General features: G+C 45.0%; 1 protein-coding gene across 6 annotated transcripts in view; it reads right to left on the reverse strand.

The window, feature by feature from the left end:
* The window catches only part of PPFIBP2 (PPFIA binding protein 2), a 159,334-nt gene that overhangs the window by 102,412 nt on the left and 35,617 nt on the right, over positions 1-21,305 (reverse strand). For all 6 annotated transcript variants that reach the window (XM_075065190.1, XM_075065187.1, XM_075065188.1 and 3 more), the window contains exon 2: positions 17,651-17,865. In XM_075065190.1, the coding sequence (XP_074921291.1) occupies positions 17,651-17,865 (215 nt within the window). The remainder of the gene's footprint in view (positions 1-17,650; positions 17,866-21,305) is intronic.

A 21,305-nucleotide genomic window follows, 5' to 3' on the forward strand; every position in this document is an offset into this window, starting at 1 on the left:
TCCCGGGTGAGATTCTAGCCAAAGCCCATCGCACAGCAATCATTGGACCCTGAGATCACCAAACGGTTATCCTGACCGTTGTCATACAGCCTCGCGTACTCTCGTTGACTGGTACTATATGAACAAATGACTGCAAAGGCAGAGGAGAGGAGGAGGCAGCTATTGCTGAGCGTCGGGCGGAGGACACAGATGGACGGAGATGGAGCCAGAAATTCTCCTAACCCGTGGCCCCAGGTTTTGGACGCTACTGCTAAAACGGGGCATCTTCTACCCATTGACGCCGAGAACAATTTGGGCCGGGAACAGCAAGCACAGACTGGTGGGCCCGCATTGTTTAACGGTGCTGTGGTGTGGACGGAAGTTCGGCGCAGTGGGGCGTGTCGAAACTTTCGTCATGCACGTAAGAATTTCTTAGAACTTTTGGAACTATGCTTTCCCCTGCCTGAAAACGCATAATACATAACTGAGAGCAGCCTCTCACAGTGGAGAAGCGAGTGCATATAGCCCTTGGAAGCTTGCACGCCAGACAGCCTACCGGTCAGTCGGAAATCAATTTGGGATTGGGAAAATCTACTTTTGGGGGCTTTGCAGTGATGGCAGTAGCAAAGCAATCGTAAGGCTTGCTGTAGAAAAGGTTCGTGACTGCCGGAACCGTGCAGGTGATAGGGATGCTTTGCTGCAATTGGGTTTCCGACTGTGGTGGGGCCATGGATGGAAACTACTCCTATGCTTGCGCCCAGAGACACACAGGGATTTCAACCCAGTACGTGAACCGCAAGGCGGCGGTACTTTTCAATGGTGCCGCAAGCCTGGGTGGACCACAACGGACGTTTCACCCACATCCACGTGGATGCCAGGAAAGGGTCATGACGTCAGCGTCTTCAGGGCACTAGTCTGGTTAAACCGCTTGCAGCCAAGGGAATTACTTCCCAGACACCAGAAAATAACCGTTGGAATGTTCAAATGCCTATAGTTATCCTGGGGAGACCCAGCTACCCTTAGATGCCATTGCTCATGAAACCCATACCACTGGCAGCCTGGACAGTGGTCAGGAGGCATGTTCAACTATCAACGCTGTAGCAAGTGCGCGGATCGATGTGTTGTGGTGAATGTGCATCTTGGCCGTTTTAAAGGGGTCCTGATGCGATATACTTACTCGCTCAGACCTCAGCCAAACCAATGATCCCGCTTGCTATTGCTGCTGCTGGATGTGTGCTCCACAATCTTTTGAGACTAAGGGGAGACTTTATGGCTGGGGTGGAGGCTGAGGCAAATCCACCTGGCCGCTGAGTACGAGCAGCCAGAACCAGGGCGGAGGTCTATGGTATGACATAGAGACACACCTGGAGCGGACTTGCGGCATCAGAGAAGCCTTGGAAACGAGTTTCAGCAGGCACCAGGGTACGGGTGTTGGACCTCTTTGGCGTGGTGGCGCCCTAGTGAATACCCTCCTCGCACTTTATGCATGGACTTATTGGTGAGGAGTGATAGAGATCGAGCGCGCTTCCCCCCTGTTTGTGATATCACAGGGTTGGCGAAAGGAAAATTTAATTCAGTCTCGTTTAGACAATAGTTTATTATTTCATTAAAATAATTATGCATGTGTTAAAATCAGGTGTTTAATTCCGTACTACTTTTCCCCGTAAGCCAACCCACACGCCTCCCCCCTTTTGATGTATTCTTTGATTACAAAGGAAACTTATAAAAAAGCAGCAGAATTAGATAGGGTATCCCTAGCGTGCCTGTCTTCTTGGAAGGAAGGCGGGAAGGAAAGGCCTATTAAAGAACATTGTAGTGTAATTACCAGCTGTTACTTGAACTCTTTCCAGGGGCGCGTGGAGGAGTGGTAGGCGGGTTGCAGAACAGCCTTCCCCCACGCGTTCTTACATCTGCGTGAGGAGATATGGACAGTTTGCTTAGGCTTGGCATTGCCGGATGCTTGGTTAACAGGGGCTGCAGCGCACTGCTGCTGACTGCGCGTACTCTTCCTGAAGATTCCACCGATGCGGTTTGGTGAGGCTATCAGTTGAGCCGCAGCAGAATCCCGCCTTTGCATCTCGTCCACGATGGCTGTCTATCCTCCTAGCCCTTCAGATCGTTCACTGGCATCTTTCCTGTACCTTTGCTACCACTGCAGCTCAGTCACATTCTGTTATCACCTCTCATTGCGTGTTATATTCAGATCAATTTCTGGTGGATAGTTTCATCTCGCCGTCTTGATTCTTTCCTCCGCCAATATTCAGAGCAGCGCCCTCGTGGATGCATAGGACTGCAGAGAATGTCGCAAGCCTGCATGGTAGAAGGCAAAACCAGGGTAGATATAGATGTTGAATACCTTTTTTACAGAGCAATGATAGGTACTCTTTCACATTAGTAACACTATCACCTACAAGACTCGTGATCTCGAATACAATTGTGGTCGGCAGTTTTGGTTGATTGTGTTAAGGAGTTCTGTATTCTGTGTGCTGTGTACGATGTTGTACACACGACAACACACACAGAGTCAGCTGGACTGCACGCGGTCAACCGTATCCACGCAGTCTCCAGGCGTGGATGGGTAAGTAGGCTTTAAAAAGTTTTGACTTCTCCGCCCATTCATATACACAGTCGATCGATATATCCTTGTCGCGGTTAAAGAGGAACCTGCCGAAGCCCAAACCCCCCTCCTTTCAGCACTGCGTCCGACCACACAGCACATGAGCTCCTAATCATAGTCACGGATCGCTGCTATGTATTCCCCTACTGAGCGCCCCCCGCATACGCTCACTAGCGCGCGGTTGCTGATAGCCGCGGTTCAGCTGCACTAGTGTAATCAATCTTGCTTTGCCCAGTACCCCGCTGAATAAACTTCGTTGCTATATCCACTCTCCCTCTCCATCCCACCTGCTCTGCCTGCGTCCCATAGCAAACATGCCGCCTAGGTACTGCCCCCATCTCTTACTAGTTCCTGCGCAGTGTTTCTACAAGCTGTGGAGGGTAACCCAATCAGTGCAGATAGGTATCTCGTCTCCTGACTAATACCACTCGTCTGGGGGCAAGATCGATTTGTATGCTTTAGGGGCCCCTATGCCGCTTCATCGCAATGCCTTCAATGCCTGCATAGTAAGCCGGCAATAGTATTATTGCAAATGGTACCAATGGCAGTCGTGATAAACTTGACCTACATAGTAATCGGAACGGGATTTAAGGGTGTCTTGCCCATATATTGGCCCAGAAATGTTCTATATGATATCCGATAAGACTTTTTGAATGTTCCTTCACGACTCCGATTCATGAGAGATTAATCTGAACGGAGGGATTTTCGCTCCAGCTCCCCAGTACTCGGTTAACAATTTTCCTGTAACAGTAATCGGCTGGCAACTGCAACTAATAAGCTAACCTCTCGTGGAGTCAGCGCGGTGTACCATCACTGACCTTGGTAATGATGAGGAGTCTTGAGCACGGTTGGTTTTTTGGGGGGTTTCATGATCAGCTGACCCTGAAATTATAGTTCTTTCGTCAAATGCGATCTAAAAAATAACCATCTTGTTTTAAACATCCGTGTTTTGATACAGACATTGAAGGACATCTTACCGCCGGGAGGTTGCGCTTCCGATGGCTTCACTGTCCGCGGCTTGTCGCTGGGAGAGCACATAGGGACGAATTCTTGAGGTCTCAACAAAGATCCTGGCATGGGTGCCTGTGACAAGGTAGTGAATGGCTGGGTGAGTTGTTTTGTGGCTTGTGGCGTATACGGTAATGCTGTTGCGCTCTCGCGACGGGTCTATCTTCATCCTCATCTTCCTCTCCATCTTCCCCCTTGGCTGTGAGTATGGTCATAAGCAAACAGTTTGATTATTTCAAGCCGCAATAAGGTCTGAATCCCGGACAGGCGTCACTGGGTCTAGCGCTGAACCCCAAAATGCAATGTAGTCGAGCAGTGTACACGCACTCATGTTTATCTCCGGCTCAGAGCCCCTGACCTCCGTGCTTGCTTCTGCGGCGCTTTCTCCTGTAGCCACTGTCGAAGCGTCCTGTCACTCTTCCAACTCTGCCACTAGCAAGGCTGTGGGGAGTCCTTGCTGCCCGTCGATTTGTGGTGTACAGCGGCATAGTATACTTTGGGAGTAATCTATTAGTTTCAAAACTTTTTCATTCGTCTTTTGGAACGCAGTGCCTGTGATGTTGCAGCGCACTGAGTCCCACCCCAGAGTATGCGATCAGATCCAGAACCTCCTGTGGGTCCAAGCTTGGCGCTTCTTCCGGTTCTTCGTTGTGTGCTATCATGGAATGACTGCATCTGTTTGACCAGTGCACTATGGACGCTCTGTTAGTGCTGTCCGCCCTGGGTGATGGTGCTGACCCCTCACCCGCATTGTGGACAATCGAGGAAACTGGAGATCTGTAGGCCAGCGATGCAAGTGCGCGGGGATTCAGGGCTTTCACAGCCTGTTACCCTGGCCCAAGTGAGGACATCGAACAGTGCAGTGGCCGATCGCCTATCATGATGCCCCTGTCACATGGTTCTGAAACCAAAACTCCTGGAGGTGCTCACTTTGAGACAGAGTCAATCGGCTCCTTCTTCGTTTCTAAAAAATTGAGTAAACGTCCTGTGCCTGACCTGTCAATCAGCCGCCGAGGAGCCCTGCCTGCGATCCAACAGTGCCCCCTCCCCCCCCCCCCCCCGGGATTACGTTACCTGTCACGAATAAGTCATGTCTTCTAATTCTTGTATTCCTCAGAGACGGTCCCTGATATCCGACACTATCTGGCCATTAATTCACAGTCATTGAGGGGGGGGGGGCCCGGCCTGTTGCACTTCCGCTGGTAGCTGCGGAGCAGTGTCGGGAGATGAGAGGCAGGCACACTTGGGTACAGTTCTTTGCGGAAATCCCCCGTTTTCTTAAATACAGGCCACGGTATAAGAGTACTCTGCGCTCTGATACTAACTACACTTGACCTGCTTGCTTGTTGGGGCAGACAGACTCTATTTGTGTTACAACCAGTCAAGTCGCCGGGACGGATCTCGCTTCTGCATTTTTCCGTCCTACCCGTGGCAGTGGATTTGGATATGGGGCTATGTTGCTTCAGTTGTGAGAGATTCCCGTCCCTTATGGTTTGGCTAACAAATGTATTGCCTGTCCGCCAACAAGAAGCAGGCCACGTTAATTAGAAGAGCGTCGCTACGTCCGTGGCTGTATTAAAAGGGGTTCTCCACGACCACGAGAAACGCACCATTCGCTTCACTTCTTCTCCACCACTCTCCGCCAGCTACCGTGGCAGGCGCCTCCCCCCCCCATTTATGTCATTCAGTCGTGAGGAATACAAAGAATAAAAACACTATAGACTATTCGTGACATAAACCGGGGGCGGGTGGGGAGCGAGGGGTCACTTAGGAAGGCAGGCACCGGGCTATGACATCCGAGGCAGGACGTACTCAATTTTAAAACAAGAAGGGTAAGCGAATCTTGACTCCTGTCCCAAGTGAGCCATCCTCAATTTTGGTTTCAGAACCATTGTGACAGGGGCACTCATGATAGCATCGTGACACTGCACTGTGATGCAACTGCGCAGGGTCGATACGAGGTTAAACCTTGACAGTCCCGCCGGAACATCCTTTTGCGAATTCCATTCCTCTGATTGCGTCCACCGTGCAGGAGCAACACCACACAGGTGGAAGCCACACAGGCTCATATGCATTTGGGTTTAACAATTTGTCAGATCCTCCTGATAATCTGAGCGTAAACGGCGCGACGAGCGGCCCAGCTATTTGGACCAACACAGGAGTCTCTGGAGTCTGATCGACTTACTCTGCTTGGCGATGAGGAGCGTCATACCTCACGCACATGCGATTCCAACGGCACGCGCAAATGGATAAAAGTTTTTTGAGCAGAATTTGCACAAGTTCTATAGGCTGCAACCACAAGCGCACAGCCGGGACTTCCCTGCACGTGCACGAGATGCAAACCGTGGATTGTGGAGTTAGCACAGGGCTACCAGAAACCAGCAGAAGACAATACGTAGGGCTCATGATGCACCGTCTGAAGCCCCCCCACGGACATAGCATGGGCGCTTCTATGCTCTCGCAACTACGATGCACATTTTGGTGTTCAGCGCTACCAGATGCCCCACCCTGTCCAGTGGATCAGACTTTGATTTGAAATATCAAACTGTTTCTTATGATGTAGCCAAGGGGAAAGATGAAGGAATGAGGAATGAAGATGACCTGTGAGAGAGCAACACAGCATTCCGTAAACCCTCAACAGCCAGGATCTGGTTACTTGGAACCCAGAGGGAATTACAGGTCCCTGTGCTTTCCCAACGCGGACCTAAGGAGCCCAGAACAGGAGTGAGGCCATGACAGCCTGAGCCCTCCGCGGTTCATAAGCTGCGTCTCTAGAGACTGGGCCACATGTTGCTGTTGTATCAAACAACGGGGTATTAAAGGTAGCGACTCGGCAGCCGTCTGGACCTGGTGTGCTATGGTAGATCTGGCATTACACCATGGCGGGCAATTTGGTGTTGCGCAGTTAGCACGCCCTTACTGACAGGTGTAGAGCGACAAGGAGCTATTATGCAGCAGTCCATCAACATGAGCCTGAGACCGATAGTGCTGCGGGGACGAGAAACGCACACGAGCCCCTCGTAAAATGTTAAGTCTACTGCTACATGTGAAGCTGACTGCTACCGCAGGGTCGTCTTACCATGAGGTGCCGCTGAGAGAGAGACATTCACAGTATTCGGAGCAACCTCTTACTCATGCTGCTGGTATTGATGAGAAGCATAGTGACACATGGGGAGAACCCATGCAATCACAGCCTTTGACTCCCTTCCACGCGCGTCTGTCTACGTAGACGTTCATCAACGCCATAGTCACGTCTATAGCCAGACAGTACCAGGCCTATTGTCGAGACTGTGACATCTGGACACTATCGCAAAGGCGTAGTATGATGCGCATCATCCTGAGACCGCCTTATAATGGCAGAAACAACATATCTCCGCCTCCTGTCCCCGTAAGCGCAGGCCAGAGGGAAAAGGTGCGTGTATCCCCAGCCAAGAGCTGATATCACCTGGATTCACAGGTGTTAGTATCCTCCTTTCGCGAGAAGGCTCTTGCAGTGTAACAATCTCGGGGAATGCTCTACTGCAAGCAGCTGGGCAGAGAGGCCAGTGGAGGGAGGCACTGCCATGGCGCTTGTATGCTAAGCGTCTCTCATGAGCGGCAGGTGATTGATGGTAGACATAACGGTAGACAGTCACACGAGCGTCGGTCCACCAGACCTGATAGCATCCACTCAGCGAATTGCTGTTGACGTTTAACGTCTCGGACTATAATGCAAGGGAATATTGGCGACGTCACCTCCTAAGCTACCAGCGAAATCACAATCCCCTGCGCGGCGTGAAGCTGGTCACACTATGGGTCGCAACTTTCCTGCGCTATTTCACCGATATCGGCCACTGCATCACAGCGATTGTTGCGATGTGGCCTGGTGGATGTGAAGTACAACGAGAGGCGCAGTTCTCGCTCTGTTTTGCAGTGGGCCCTTCTTCCCTTTCTTGTGAAGAGCAGGGTGTGGACTCTCTCCCGGAAAGTCAGAACATGCAGCGCCTGAGGTCAGAGAACGCCCAATGCTTCCCATGGACACTCTCACCTCGTAACTCTGGACCCTTGTCATTCCTTCCAGGGCATGGCCCTAAGTGCCAACCCCAGAGCTCCGCTGAGAACACTGAGCTGGTTCTGGAAGCAACCTCCTGCTTGTGTCATCCATGGAGTGTGCCACAAGTTGGGTTGCCTACATATTGTTTCCAGTGTAGGACTCTTGCGGGGCTGCCCACAACGGGTCTGCCGCCTGTCTTGGCATCCACACTACCCAGCACGGTCCCTTCTGCGAACAGAGAAATCTGATACATGAGAGGCTACAGGTTGGATCTACAAACATGGATTTTTCCAAGGAAAAGTTGAAAGTGCAGCTGCCACCAATGGAAATTCCCCAGCCACAGGAAACAGAAGGACATTTAGCGCCAGCAGTTCAGCTCGGTTTAGCAGGAGCCGAGACTCTGGGTCTGACTGTGGTCATGGCTGCAAACTGGGAGCTGGGGTGCTGAGGCACAGCTCAAGGAGACAGACCATGCCTAGCTGCATCAAGCTAGTCCCACTAAATGTAGATGCTGATTGGTGGAGGGGCCAGCTGTCCTGTCTGACACGGAAAAAGGCGCCAAAGGGTTGTCTGCTGCCTTCACAAAGGGAGGGGTGAGGCTGTACCCAGCACCATCCGGGGCAATGTTTTCTGCCCCATCAGGCACTGTGCTCTCAACACGGAAGTGGGAACTATGGGATAGCTGAGGAACAGCTACCCACAGTGCACCGCTCCTGAAATCGATGGTAGCTTTGGACCATGGACGCAAACAATCGATTTCGTGATCCCATTGTGGACGCGCTAAAACCGATTTTATTAGATCTGTTTTGTAATATCGGTTTAAGCTAATTTGAAATAATCGTGCAGTGTAGACGTATCCTTTGATACACAGGATTTGTCCAGATCCAATATTCAAAATCCTCCTAAAGGCAAATGTGCAATTGTTATCCCCCAATGAGTTCTTGAAAACACACAGAATAGGCCCCCAGAAGCCCTATGAACTAATGAAGAGGAGATATTTCAAATGAGGGAGGGGGAGAACTCCACATTTTTATTATAGATACACCAAATCTAGCTCTGAACAGTGTGAATCCCCCTGCTCAATTCCTGGCAGGAATTCTGAGAGGTGGTCATGTTGAGACTGTGGGACAGCACTGCTGGCTAGAACATGGGTGCAAATAACTGTGGAAAACAGAATCAATGTTTCCTTTTTGAGCAAACATCTGAAGAGAGCCAGTTTGGCCCCATTGGTTGTAAGATGACTTCTAACTTGTGGCTTTTGTTTGCACAGTGTTGATTTTTTCCTATCTCTGCTGAATAGCTAGTTCAATAAATGATTGTAATGTTAGTTTCTGAAGATTTATCATTTCCATGCAGGGCAAATCTATAATAAATCACATCTGTACATCAAGCCCTGGCTATTTATATGGGGGAGCCAATGCTGTCTGGCATTCAGCAATAGCTGAAATGTAAAGACACTCCTACCACTTCTGTCCCCTGACCACACTTTTAAGGGCTGTTAGAAGAGTTGATATAGTAGCTCTATACCTACACAAGGGGAATTCCCAGCTGGCCAAATCTGCCGGCTTTTGAGCCACTTTGTGCTGAGAGATCAATGAAAAGGAGTCAGAGTGCATCCCAGAACTGGGTCCTATGTTTTCTACTAAAAAAAATGCTATTCAGAAAAGGTATTCCAGCATCGTGTTTTAAGTCAGAAAAAATAGATAAATGAAAATGAATGCAAAATGAAGGCTCTCTTTTACTTTCAAAGTCTCTCTGCAGATCAGTTTTCAATGTTATGTGTGCTAATTCCACTTGGTGCTAGGGAAATCATACTATATTTAGATTTATGATGCCTCTCAACAGTTAAGTTCTACAGTCAAATTGTTTCCGGATAAATGTATCAGTTTCGATTGGCACTATACATAAGAGTGTCTATCTTCATCCCTATGTGGGAGAGTCAGCTGCAGATGAAAATTTATAGAAATGTATAGTTTATTTTTTTCCTTAAATCAGCCAAACTTTCAAATCAAATATTGATATTGTATGCAACTCACTTAAAAGGACACTGATTAAGCTATAATAAATTATTTTTGCAAAAATAGAATTTTTACCTATGTTACTGCTAACACTTTAGATCACTAAAATAAAACAAGAATTTTGAACCTTTAATTTACTTTCCACTATTTATGCACTTCACTTATCTGCATTTCTCTCAGTTTGACCAATGAAAACTGACTGGTCGTTTTAAAAAACTTTAATTTATAGTTCACAGATTATTAGGCCAAAAGAGACCACTGTGATCATTTAGTCTGGCCTCCTGTATAACAAAGGCTTTAGAACTTCCCTGCATTAATTCCTGTTTGAACAAGAGCATCTCTTTCAGAAAAGCATAGTTAATTTCACTAATATAACTCTGCAGTGTCTGAGTTGTGAACAGGGTAGTGTTTACTTGATAAAAAATATTTCTGTAACAATTTTATAAATAAGTTTGAGGATAATATTATTGGCATCAAGTTTGGTAAAAGCTGTGTTTTACAAAATCCATACTTTGGGCCAATTTGACCGCACAGTGTCCCTTAAATTTCTGTACAAATAAGAATGATCTATTACCAGTGGACAATATTATAATTATATAAATCCTTTCCACCTATACAATGACACTCACCCAAATCTCTCTCTGACATTGCTCCCCATATTCTTCACAATGATACTATTATAGAACCACAGAACCATAGATTATTAGGGTTGGAAGGGACCTCAGGAGATCATCTAGTCCAACCCCCTGCTCAAAGCAGGACCAATCCCCAATCCCCAAACGGCCCCCTCAAGGATTGAACTCACAACCCTGGGTTTAGCAGGCCAATGCTCGGATTATGGCATCATTATGATGCATTTTGTACAAGATAAGTCATATGAGGTGTCATTGGAAAAGTTATGATTTGCTGAATATGATTATCCTATTTGTATGCATGGATCATTTTTGTACCTGAACTAATGAATATTGATTATGTATCTGTATTTCAAATGTAGTTACACCTGAGTAATGCTGTCATAAACAGATAGCTAAGGATTAATGTCTCTTTCACCTGTAAAGGGTTAACAAACAAGGAACTAAACACCTGAACAGAGGACCAATCAGGAGACAAGATACTTTCAACCCTGTGTGGAGGGAAGTTTTGGGTGTGGGTCCTTTGTTCTGTGTGTGTGGGTCTTTTCTCGGGGGTATGAGAAGGACCAGACATTACTACAGGCTCTCTAAAGTTCTGTTCAAATAGTAAGTAGAACAGGCGATTTAGGCTTTTTAATTGTTTGTTTTACTCTATTTGCACATGTGGATCTGGCTGGTTAACTTTTATATGTGTAGTTGCTGGGAATATTTTGATTTGTATTGGTACTGGAGGAAGGGTTTCTTCCTTTGTCTGTAAACTATAGGACCCTGTAATATTTACATCTTGAAGTTACAGAGATAATTCTTTACTTTTTCCTTTCTTTTATTAAAAGATTTCTTTTAGAGAACCTGATTGATCTTTCCTTGTTTCCCTTGTTTTATCCCAGGAGAGTGGGTGTAAACACCAGGACTGGTGGGGGAGGAGGGAAGGGGGAGAGAGAGGCTAATTTCTCTCTGTGCCAGGAATACTGTCTCTCTCAGGGAAAGTCTGGGGGGGGGGAGGGGGAATGGTTTATTTCTCCTTGTTTTAAGAATCCAAGGGATTTGGGTTCTTGGGGTCCCCAGGGAAGGTTGGGGAGGTCAGAGTGCCCCAAAACACTATATTTTTGGGTGATGGCAGGCTATCAGATCTAAGCTGGTACTTAAGTTTAGAGGTTTCATGCAGGTACCCAAATTTTGGACGCTAAGGTTCAGATTTGGGAAATATACCTTATGACAAATGCCCACTACACACGATACTTTCAGTCTACATAGCTAGCTGGGAAGGACCTATTCAGGGCAATGAGCCATTAGGGAAAACAATAGGTCTTAGGAGAGAAGCTTATCTCTCACTTGCTGAGCTTTCCTGAGAATGCTACAGCCAGCCTGTGAGTGATGGCTGCTATGACTCTACAAGGAAATGTGACCAGGACACATAATGCTGGACTCCATCTTGGGATGTCAGTATTTTTCCACAGACTGGTCTGGGAATCAAGCTTTGGAACAAAAGGTTCCCACCATATTCAAAAGCTATATAAGGCAGGGAGTGACATCATCTGGGGCTCTTCACTCCCCACAAAAGAAGATTCCTCAAAACACCTGAGGAACAAAGACTGAACTGGGGGAAGTGCTGGACCCAGGTTAAAGGGATTTCTAACCTGTGTATGAAATGCCTGAGGATTCCAAGCTGTAAAGCAAGTGCAGCTTGCCCCTGAAGAATCTGCAGCCTGCTTGAATCATCTTTTAGAGTGAGAATCTGCTAATTCATATCCAGTCTATCTGGTGTATTAAGCTTAGTTTGCATTTTTTGTTTATTTACTAGGTAATCTGCTTTGATCTGTTTGCTATCCCTTATAATTGCTTAAAATTTATCTTTTGTAGTTAGTGAAGTTGTTTTTGTTTTAATCTAAACTAGTGAGCTTTGAATGGAGTGGTTGGGGAAAAATCTCTGCTTAGTTACCACAAGTGTGCCTTGTTCTCTTCACATTGAGGGAGAGGCGGACCAAGTATTAAACCCATATACTGCCCAGATTTGACCAGGGCAGCAGGACCGTACTGCTCTGGGGTGCCAGGCTGGGAAGAGAGCCTGCATGTCACTGCAGCTGGGTGTGTCCCTACCTGTATGAATGCTGGTGAAAGTGCAGGCTGGAGGGCTTTGCAGCTTGTCAGAGCAGTACAGTGAGAGAGGGAGCCCAGGCTGGTGGGTCAGAGGGCTCAGTGGTACCCCAGTTCCAGGTGGCACCCCAAGGGGAACCCATCACAATCTCCAGTTCCTTTGCAAAGCAGTACTATCCCCATGTTATGGGATGAGAATTCTGAAAAGTCCATCGCAGTCGCATTTAGAGAAGTGGGGAGCAGAGGGATTTGGCACCAAACCCCGCAATTCAGCAAAGTATTTAAGCACATGTAAATTTTAAATTTTGAAGTCAATGGGTCAAACACATTTGTAAACTTAAGCTTGTTTTTTATTCTTTTGCTGAACTAGGGCCTAGTGGTTTGATCCAAAACCCAAATAAGTCAATAGAAAGACTCCCTTTGACTTTAATAGGCATGAATGGGCCCTCATTAAAGAGTTCAAACTGGTTGATAAGTACTAGCTAAGAATTTATGGGCAGGCTATTCTATTTAATCTGTTGAATGGAATGTTTTTAATTAGTGTAGAAGCACCCAGAGTAATAAATAGGCACTTGTTATAAATCGAGAGACTAAATAAAATAATTTAAAAAATATGTATAGTATTTCAGATTTTTCTACTCTTCTTTTTTTCCTTACCATCTGGCAAATAGATTTATCAAGTTTTCCAGAGTTGCATTTCTCAAAGTGAATATGGTCAGGAAAATATTTCCATGTTTTCAAGAGTGAGCAGCTTTCTAATGGCCAATGTACAATGCTCCATGGTGAAATGGTTTAAACTAACTACAGACATTTTACAATCTATAAAACTAGATTGTCACTCATGTTAAAAATCATGTTAGAATTATTCTCAGGTGAAGTGGATCCAAACATTCTTACGGGAGAAATGCATTTTTGCAGAGCCTAACACACAAAAAAGCATGCAGTGCAGAATGTCATTTGGAGTTAGCAAAATGAAAAGGTAACTAAATATGTATCATTTAGCTGACCAAGTCAAGCACAGTCAGTGGTTAATTTTTAATGCTGAAATTACTATCCGCTGTGTGATACATCATTTGGTCCTTGCACTACTGAAATATTTAGCAATAACTGTGGTACTATATCCAAAGTCATTTTACAGCCAGTTGCCCATAATAATCTTAGCTTTCATTTTGCAGTGTGCCAGATTCAAATACAAAGCATTTCTAAATGACACAGACCTGTTCACCCACAGGCACAGAATGTCAATACAGTTCTTACTGTATTGAGTAAGTAAGTATTTACAGCTGTTCAATTAACACAGCTTTATTCCATCTTAACCTTGTCAAAGCAATAGTCCTGTTCTAAGTTACAGAGAATGTTAAGCCCTACTTAATGAGCTGCCTACATCTAATACACTCAATACATTTCCTGTGAAACTCAGTTCTGACTTCATGAAGGGTAGATTTGTCCCACAGTATTTGGAATCAGAGTTCTAGCAGGTCTAGAATTTGAAGTCTAATAAAAAAAGCCAGGCAGGAATAGCTACACCTCTCTTCCTCTCTGTTTGAAAACTGCACTGACACAGCTTTTGAGATTGTTACTTCAAGAACTTTTTGTGCACCTGGGTTCTCAGTAGCATTTCTGTCTGTTATGCATTCAGCTAGTTCATACTAAGGAACCACAACTAGTGACACCACACCCACTTATGTCAGAGCCTTTGGGATATGTTTTAAAGTTACAGAAACATCAGCAGCTTCAGAAGCATCACTCCACACAGTCCTCCTGTAGTCTCAGGAACCTTGGGGGTTCCCTGATCACAGAGAGAGAGAACAGAAGCCTTACGGTATGAGCTTGTGGCCTCACTACCTTTACTACTGCGAATGGTCTGTTTTTAGAGCCTTTCCATTCACTCCGATGGGTTCTGGGTCAGGCCCTGATTTTCATAAGTACAAAATTCATCTTAAAGGAACCACGGAGTCACAAACAATCCTTTCCATAGTAAAGGATTAAAATAGACACTTACAAAAATGCAGGTGAGCAATGATGGGCATAAAACTTTCTGGTTATGTTATTATTTTGGTTTTACACTCTATGAACATAACTAAATTTCATGGCACCCTACATACATCTATAGCAGATACCCCCCAAAAGGCTACAGCTATAATTGGTTTAGATTTAAAAATAAATGAGTGGATTTAGTGCTTTGTGACGTGCTTTGCGACAGGTAGTCTCTATTTACTGATAGAACAGATATAGCATGGGCAATAGTTATAAAGCTTCCCCCTCATCTCCTTGCCAACGTGCTTTAATCCTGGCCTAGAGGGACCAAATTGCATAGCCTTGTCTACTTGAGCAAACTTTGTAACAGTAATTCACCACTGGGAGTATCAATGACAGAAGTGGTATTGTTCCAGAAGTTGTAAGCTCTTCAAGGCAGGGATTTTTTGTTTTGTTTTGTTACATGTTTGAATAACAGTGCTGTAGAGAGGTCTTTTTTGGTCACTTTCCATTGTCTATCCCCACTCTACATTACTCCGGAAGATCTGAAACAATCGCTATAGGGTTAGGCGACCCAGAAGTGAAAAAACACAGTGTCCAGGGGGAATTCTGGTTATGAATTTCACCAATGAAAAAACAGTTGAGTCTCTGTTCTTATTCAGCAACGAAACCCGTGGCACCTTATAGACTAACAGATGTATTGGAGCATAAGCTTTCGTTGCTTTTTACAGATCCAGACTAACACGGCTACCCCTCTGATATCTGTTCCTATTCAGTTACTGACCTTTGATAAACAAAAATGTGAGGTTTTGTTGCTTTAGTTTTAAATGATGATACACTCGTGAGCTCTCCCATCGGCTTCACTATTCCAGCCCTTGCAAGCAGCAGTAGCTGTGTCGTTGGGAGACGCTCTCCCACCGTCATAGCGCTGTCCATGCCAGCGCTACTGGCAGTGTAAGTTGTGATTTATTCAGCCCTCTGAGCAACATAATTTATACCGACATAAGCTGTAGTGCAGACATAGCCTTAGTGCAGAATGGCAGCCTCTCTTGGGTAGGGTTTGCTACATGAAGCATACTCTACCTGTGCTTCATAGACTGTACTGGCTATTGCTTTGTTTTGGTATTCAAATCCAGCCCTTTATGGTTTGGTTTCTGGCTATCCTGGGAGACCACCCTTCCTCACGTCATGGGAGATGGAAAAATCACTTGGGTCCTTTTTACTACCAATCTTTTGATTTCAGTGCTCAGGGCTGAAAGTGAAGTGTTCTCAGAGTATGACTTTTAACTCTGGAATTCGTGTCCAAGTTCACTGAGCAGACCAGGAGTTTGACAACTTCCAATGGATGATGTACACATTTACTTGCTCAGGCTTTTTCCTGATGCCTCACCAGAGCTGCCACCACTGAGCAAGAGAATGTTTTGGAAATTATTTTTGCAATTTGTCATTTTGAATAGGCTGCCGTGAGTCATGTATATGCCCCTAGACACAGGGTTAGGTATATTCTTAGAAGTAAGTAAAAACAAAACATAATATAATAAAGTGAAAAACATTAAAAAAGCAGAAATATTGTTTCACAAGAGACCCAAAGATAGATAGTACAAGTTACCACTGATTTGTTGTTTTTGAGCATACCTAGCCCAGGTACTTCACCCAGATCAACACAGTTCATGACTTACTAGACAGGGCTGCAAGATTTGCAACTACAAATGATGTTCTGAGAAGGTAACTGTGGTTTCTGTTTTGGATAATCTCCCATATGAGGAAAGTACTATATGAGAAAACGTGCATTTGTTACAAGATTAGTAGAAAATAGAGGAGTCTAAATTCAAAGGGGATAATACGCTCAGTATTACCTGCCTCACAGAGATGTGGTGCTTAATTCATATTTGTACAAGAGAGGAGCCCAAAGCAAAATCCCAGATCCAAACTCCCCTGAGCTCTGTGGTTCAAGGCCAATGCATTTAGATGGTACTATGAAAATGTAAAACTAGTATATAAAGTACTAAATATTTATATTTTAATAAGTACTTTCCTTTACCTACCATTGCACCATGACCTGAAAGCCTGCTTGAGTTCTTACCCAGGAAACTCAGCAGGAGTATGCCTGAGGGAAGACTGAATAAGAACTGACCTCAGGATTTGGCCAACAGATTCCAATACTGAGAAAATTAAATTTAACATTTTTAAAAACCACTAAATCTGCATCAACTTCCCATTCCTTCCTTTTATAAGGTCCCAGATAAAGACTTTCCAACCACAACATTGCACCTCTAGAGTATGCAGTTCAAAGACAGGCCAGGCTAACAAAGGCAAACAAAAGGCAGAAAGTATTCCAGAAGCCTCAGCACATATTAACATCAGGACAGCTATGGTAGGTGATGCACATTGGATCAGAAGCTAGAGTCATAATTAGGAAAGAACAAAATTGTTTGTTGGAGCCAACCAAAACCACCACCACCGACCCATACAAACAAACCTTTCTGAAGCTTTGAAAACACTTGGTTAACTCTCATCCCCCTCACCTAATCACCACATATCTGCAGAATCATGTCTTCTTGGGGAGGTGCATTTTGGCAGTCTACATCCATTCTCCGCCCCCCCCTCCCCCCTTACACTGGGTCTCTTCTTCAAGAGGTTGCCTGAGGCTGGATCACCACTTCAGTGAGCCTCAGTCTCCTGAACTAGATGACCAAGTGGCTCATTTCCCTACCTGCCTCCTAACCCAGCCTTGCATGCTCTGGTGCAACAGGAGCAAACAGTGTATCTCTCTGCTATGCTCACTGCTCTCCTCTCTTAACAAACCCAAGGGGTATTTTGGAGAGTCACGATACCCCTGAGTGGGGACACCACAATGGAGAAGGCTAGGAGCATGAGAGATCCCTTTAACCCTTTCCATATTAGCTGCCTCAGAAGCACATGCCACTCTATACAGTCACATTCTGAACCAGGGACTAGAGGTGAAAGGTTCTGTATCCAGTTACAAATCCCCTGATTCAATTGCTTTTCTCCAGATGAGGGCAACAGAAAGGGCATGGAAGGAGGGGCAGCACTTTTAAAGTTTCCTTTCCACCTCCTTCTCTCCATCCTCCTCCTCCCACCATAAAATGAGACCTTGGACCCCCAGCTATGCTAGCCGAGAACAGACAGCTGAAGTCCACTAAGTGTTCTAAGGGCTAAAACTTGAGTAGATTGCTGCAGCTTGATTTCATTACTAAAAGAATTGAACCATGAGATATGGCAGTCAATATTATTCCCCAATCAGATAGAAAAGTTGTCCAAAATGACTCACCAGGTGTTCCTCCAGCCACTCCCGTATACATCTTGCTGTATCCCCTGGTATCTGATTCCGTAATGCTTCTCTCTCTTGAGGATCCTCTAGCATTTCTAGTGCCATCTTCAGGTCTTCTAGTAGATGTAAAATTTGGAATGTGCCCAAATATACTGATGGAGCAGGTGACCCAATGTCATATATGCCATTTGCATATTCTGTGGCTGCCTTAGTACCTAATACAAGTAGTAAAGAGAGGGAGAAAAGAGATTTTTATAAAAATGTTAAAGATCTCCAATAAATATATGGATATAATTTGATGATACAACAATAGCTACACTCCAGATGCTACTCTGTGGACATTATTAACAATTAAAGAAAAGGTTAATATGACATCTTTCTGATAGCACTTGCACATTTTTTGGTTAGCTGTTATTTAAACAGACAAATAAATGCCCCCTTTCAGAATGAAGCAGAGGTGAAACATTCAGATCACTACATTTTTAAAAAGGGATACTGGGTCCAGGATAGATTTGCTAACGCCCCATAAACACAAACCAAACCCCCAAACCACTTGCAATTATCCTTACCAACCATTAGATGTCACAATGTAGCTGAAAGACCCCACACTAGCCCCATTTCTCCTGTATTACAAAAAGGACTTTTGTTGTATTTTAGTAAGAAATCCAGGTGAGAACAGGTTTCATTACAATCACGACAGAAAAAACTAAGCTTTGACAGAAAAAAAAATCATAGCTATATAGACTGCTAGCAAATCCTTTCTCACCCTCTTAAAACAGAATTCAGCCATACTGAGAGAGAAAAATACAAACAAACAAAAAAAACCCACTTTCCTCAAGGCACAACACACATGCAACTCCACTAAAGTAGCAGAAGGCAGAAGTTAGCCCTTAGATAAAGTCTTAAGTTCCAAGTTCCAAAGTATCAGCTTGGTATTGATTAAAATTACCAAAAGATGGACAGGAAATTGGAACCGGAAAGAATCCATTGCTGATGTAATGCTTTCCTATCACTTAAAAAAAACCAATAAGGTGGGGTTAGGAGACATTTCCCCATGGCATAATGTAAATTTAGCTCCTTCAGCAAGGTCCCCTCCCTTCATATGGTAATCATGCACTGATTGGGTTGAAAGAGTGCCAACTAAATGCAAGCCTCAGAAATTTGGATTGTGGCTTACATATGGAAGAGTTCTTTTCCTTACACAGGAAAACTGGATAGCATCCTTGGCTTAGTAAAACACTTAATAGCACAGAAGATAGTCATCAGTAGGTTAACCCCCCCAACAATGTGAGAAGGGAGGGTCAGAAACAAAAGGGGCAGCAAATAAGGGCCAACACAGGCCGGGGAAAAACTTCTGTTTATAAGGCCTTGGCGCTTATAACAGGCTTTTCAGCGCTGCAACTTTCTCGTTCAGGGGTGTGAAAAAAACACCCCCGAGCACTGCAAGATACAGCGCTGTAAACAGTGTAAACAGTGCCGCAGCGCTGGGAGCGCGGCTCCCAGCGCTGCAAGCTAATCCTCATGAGGAGGTGGAGTATGTGCAGCGCTGGGAGAGCTCTCTCCCAGCGCTGGCGCTGTGACCACACTCGCGGCAGCGCTTTGAAGTTTTGAGTGTAGCCAAGCCCTAAGTGTTAAACTCCAGTTAGAACATAGGAATTGCCATACTGGGTCTTGTTCCATCTAGTCCAGTATCCAGCATGCATACTATAGAAGAAACTGAAAGAAACTCAGTGGTGTGCCATATGTGAGATAATTTGTTCCTTCGTGAAACCTTCTCTTAACCCCTAACAGTTAAGAAACTGGCATAAACCCTCAAAGTTTTTTTCTTGCTTCAAAAACATTTTTGTTAATATTTTGTTCTAATTCTGGATATTATCTATATAAATGTTCAAGCCCTTGCTGAATCTTGCTAAATTCTTGGCCAAAACAACTTCTGGCATCAGTGAGTTCCACATGTTAATTATGGCTTGTGTGACTCTCATGAGAAGGGTCCCTGAAGAGGGACAGGGAAGGGGGATGGGGCAGAAATGAACTGTAGGGTATAACCCTTCCCCACAGTATCGAGGACCCAGCGGTCTGAAGTTATAGCAGTCCATGTGGGGAGGAAAAAAGAAAAGCGGTTAGAGAACAGCAGGACAGACGGATACAGAATACCCCGCGCTCAGGTATAATTGGTAAGAAGAATAAATCCAAGCCTTTTCTTTTGGTAAATAAAGTGTCTTCAATGTAATCAAATTTCTTCATCAATGACTCGGGGTCTATTCATCACTCACCACCAGGGGGCTATCAGGCTGGATCTTGCAAGGTGCTGAGCATTCTAACTTCGATGCAACAAAGTCTATGGGACTACTCACATTTTTAAAATTAAGCACATGCTTAAGTGCTTTGCTAGATTGGGGCCATAGTGCTCAGTACCCTGGAAGATCAAGCCCCTATATGGGTAACTTTCATTTTCTGGAATGGGAGCTAGGAACCAGATCCCAGTGCATCATTGAGAGAACATAATCCTTCCTCTCCCCTTTCCAAACACATGCACACATTCTCCTCTTTTGTGCTGTTATTTTTAATCCAATTTGCTGTGGGTTGCCATTGCAGCCCTTCTGCGCTTTGACTAAACGGGGGAAGGGGGGCAGAAAAATCCCCCTAGAGGCAATGCCAAGGCACAGTTCACCAGGGAGAGAAGTGATGTAGAAATGTAGAGGCTCATTCAACATTTTAATGCATATAGCTTCCTATTTTGCTGGCTGAACATTGGCAGGACTCAGAACATTGACTTACTTCCTCTTGTTTGGTTCCTAAATATCTTTGTATTAAATAGAAAATGCCTTGTTCATCCGAAAAGGAGAATAGAAGAAAGAAACTGAAACACAGAACTAAAAACCCACAGGAACTAGTTTAATTAAATACTGTTTCTGTTCAATTTCACCAAGTCCACACTAAAACTGCAAAGAGCACAAGCGAGTTACAATAAAGACGGATAGGTATCTGAATGCAAGGATGAGGATCGTCTTGCAGCCTGAAACCTGATGAGATGCTAGGATCAAAAGAAAGACTGCACGTGTTTTCCTACCATTCCTTTCTTGCTTAAAAGTTCAGGGGAAAGATGGTTAAAGCAAAGGCACCTATCTGGAACTCAGGAAAAATGGGCTCACTTCCCAGCTCTGCCACACAGACTCACTGGGTGATCTTAGGCAAATCATTTAATCTCTCTGTACCCCAGTTTCCCATCTGCAAAGAAGCAAGAAGTAATATTTCCTTTCTCCCACCTTTTGTCCATATTTAGATTATAAGCTCTGTGTGGTAGGAATCTTCTGATACCATGTGTCTATTCAGTATCTAGCACAATGGGTTCCTGATCTTGGCTGGGGCCTCTGGGCACTTGTCATAAACAGATAGCTATGGGTTAATGTCTCTTTTACCTGTAAAGGGTTAACAAACAGTGACTTGCAACACCTGACCAGAGGACCAATCAGAAAACAAAGACACTTTCAAATCTCGGTGGAGGGAAGCCTTTGTTTGTGGGTTTTGGGTTTTGCTTTGTTCTCTCTGAGTCCTGGAAGGGACTAGACGTGCAACCAAGTTTCTTGCCAATCTCCCTGCTACAGTCTCTTATATATTCAGAATAGTGAGTATTGAGTAAAAAGGCGGTTATAGT

The sequence above is a fragment of the Chelonoidis abingdonii genome, chromosome 4 (genome assembly GCF_003597395.2).
Source record: "Chelonoidis abingdonii isolate Lonesome George chromosome 4, CheloAbing_2.0, whole genome shotgun sequence".
NCBI lineage: Eukaryota > Metazoa > Chordata > Testudines > Testudinidae > Chelonoidis > Chelonoidis abingdonii.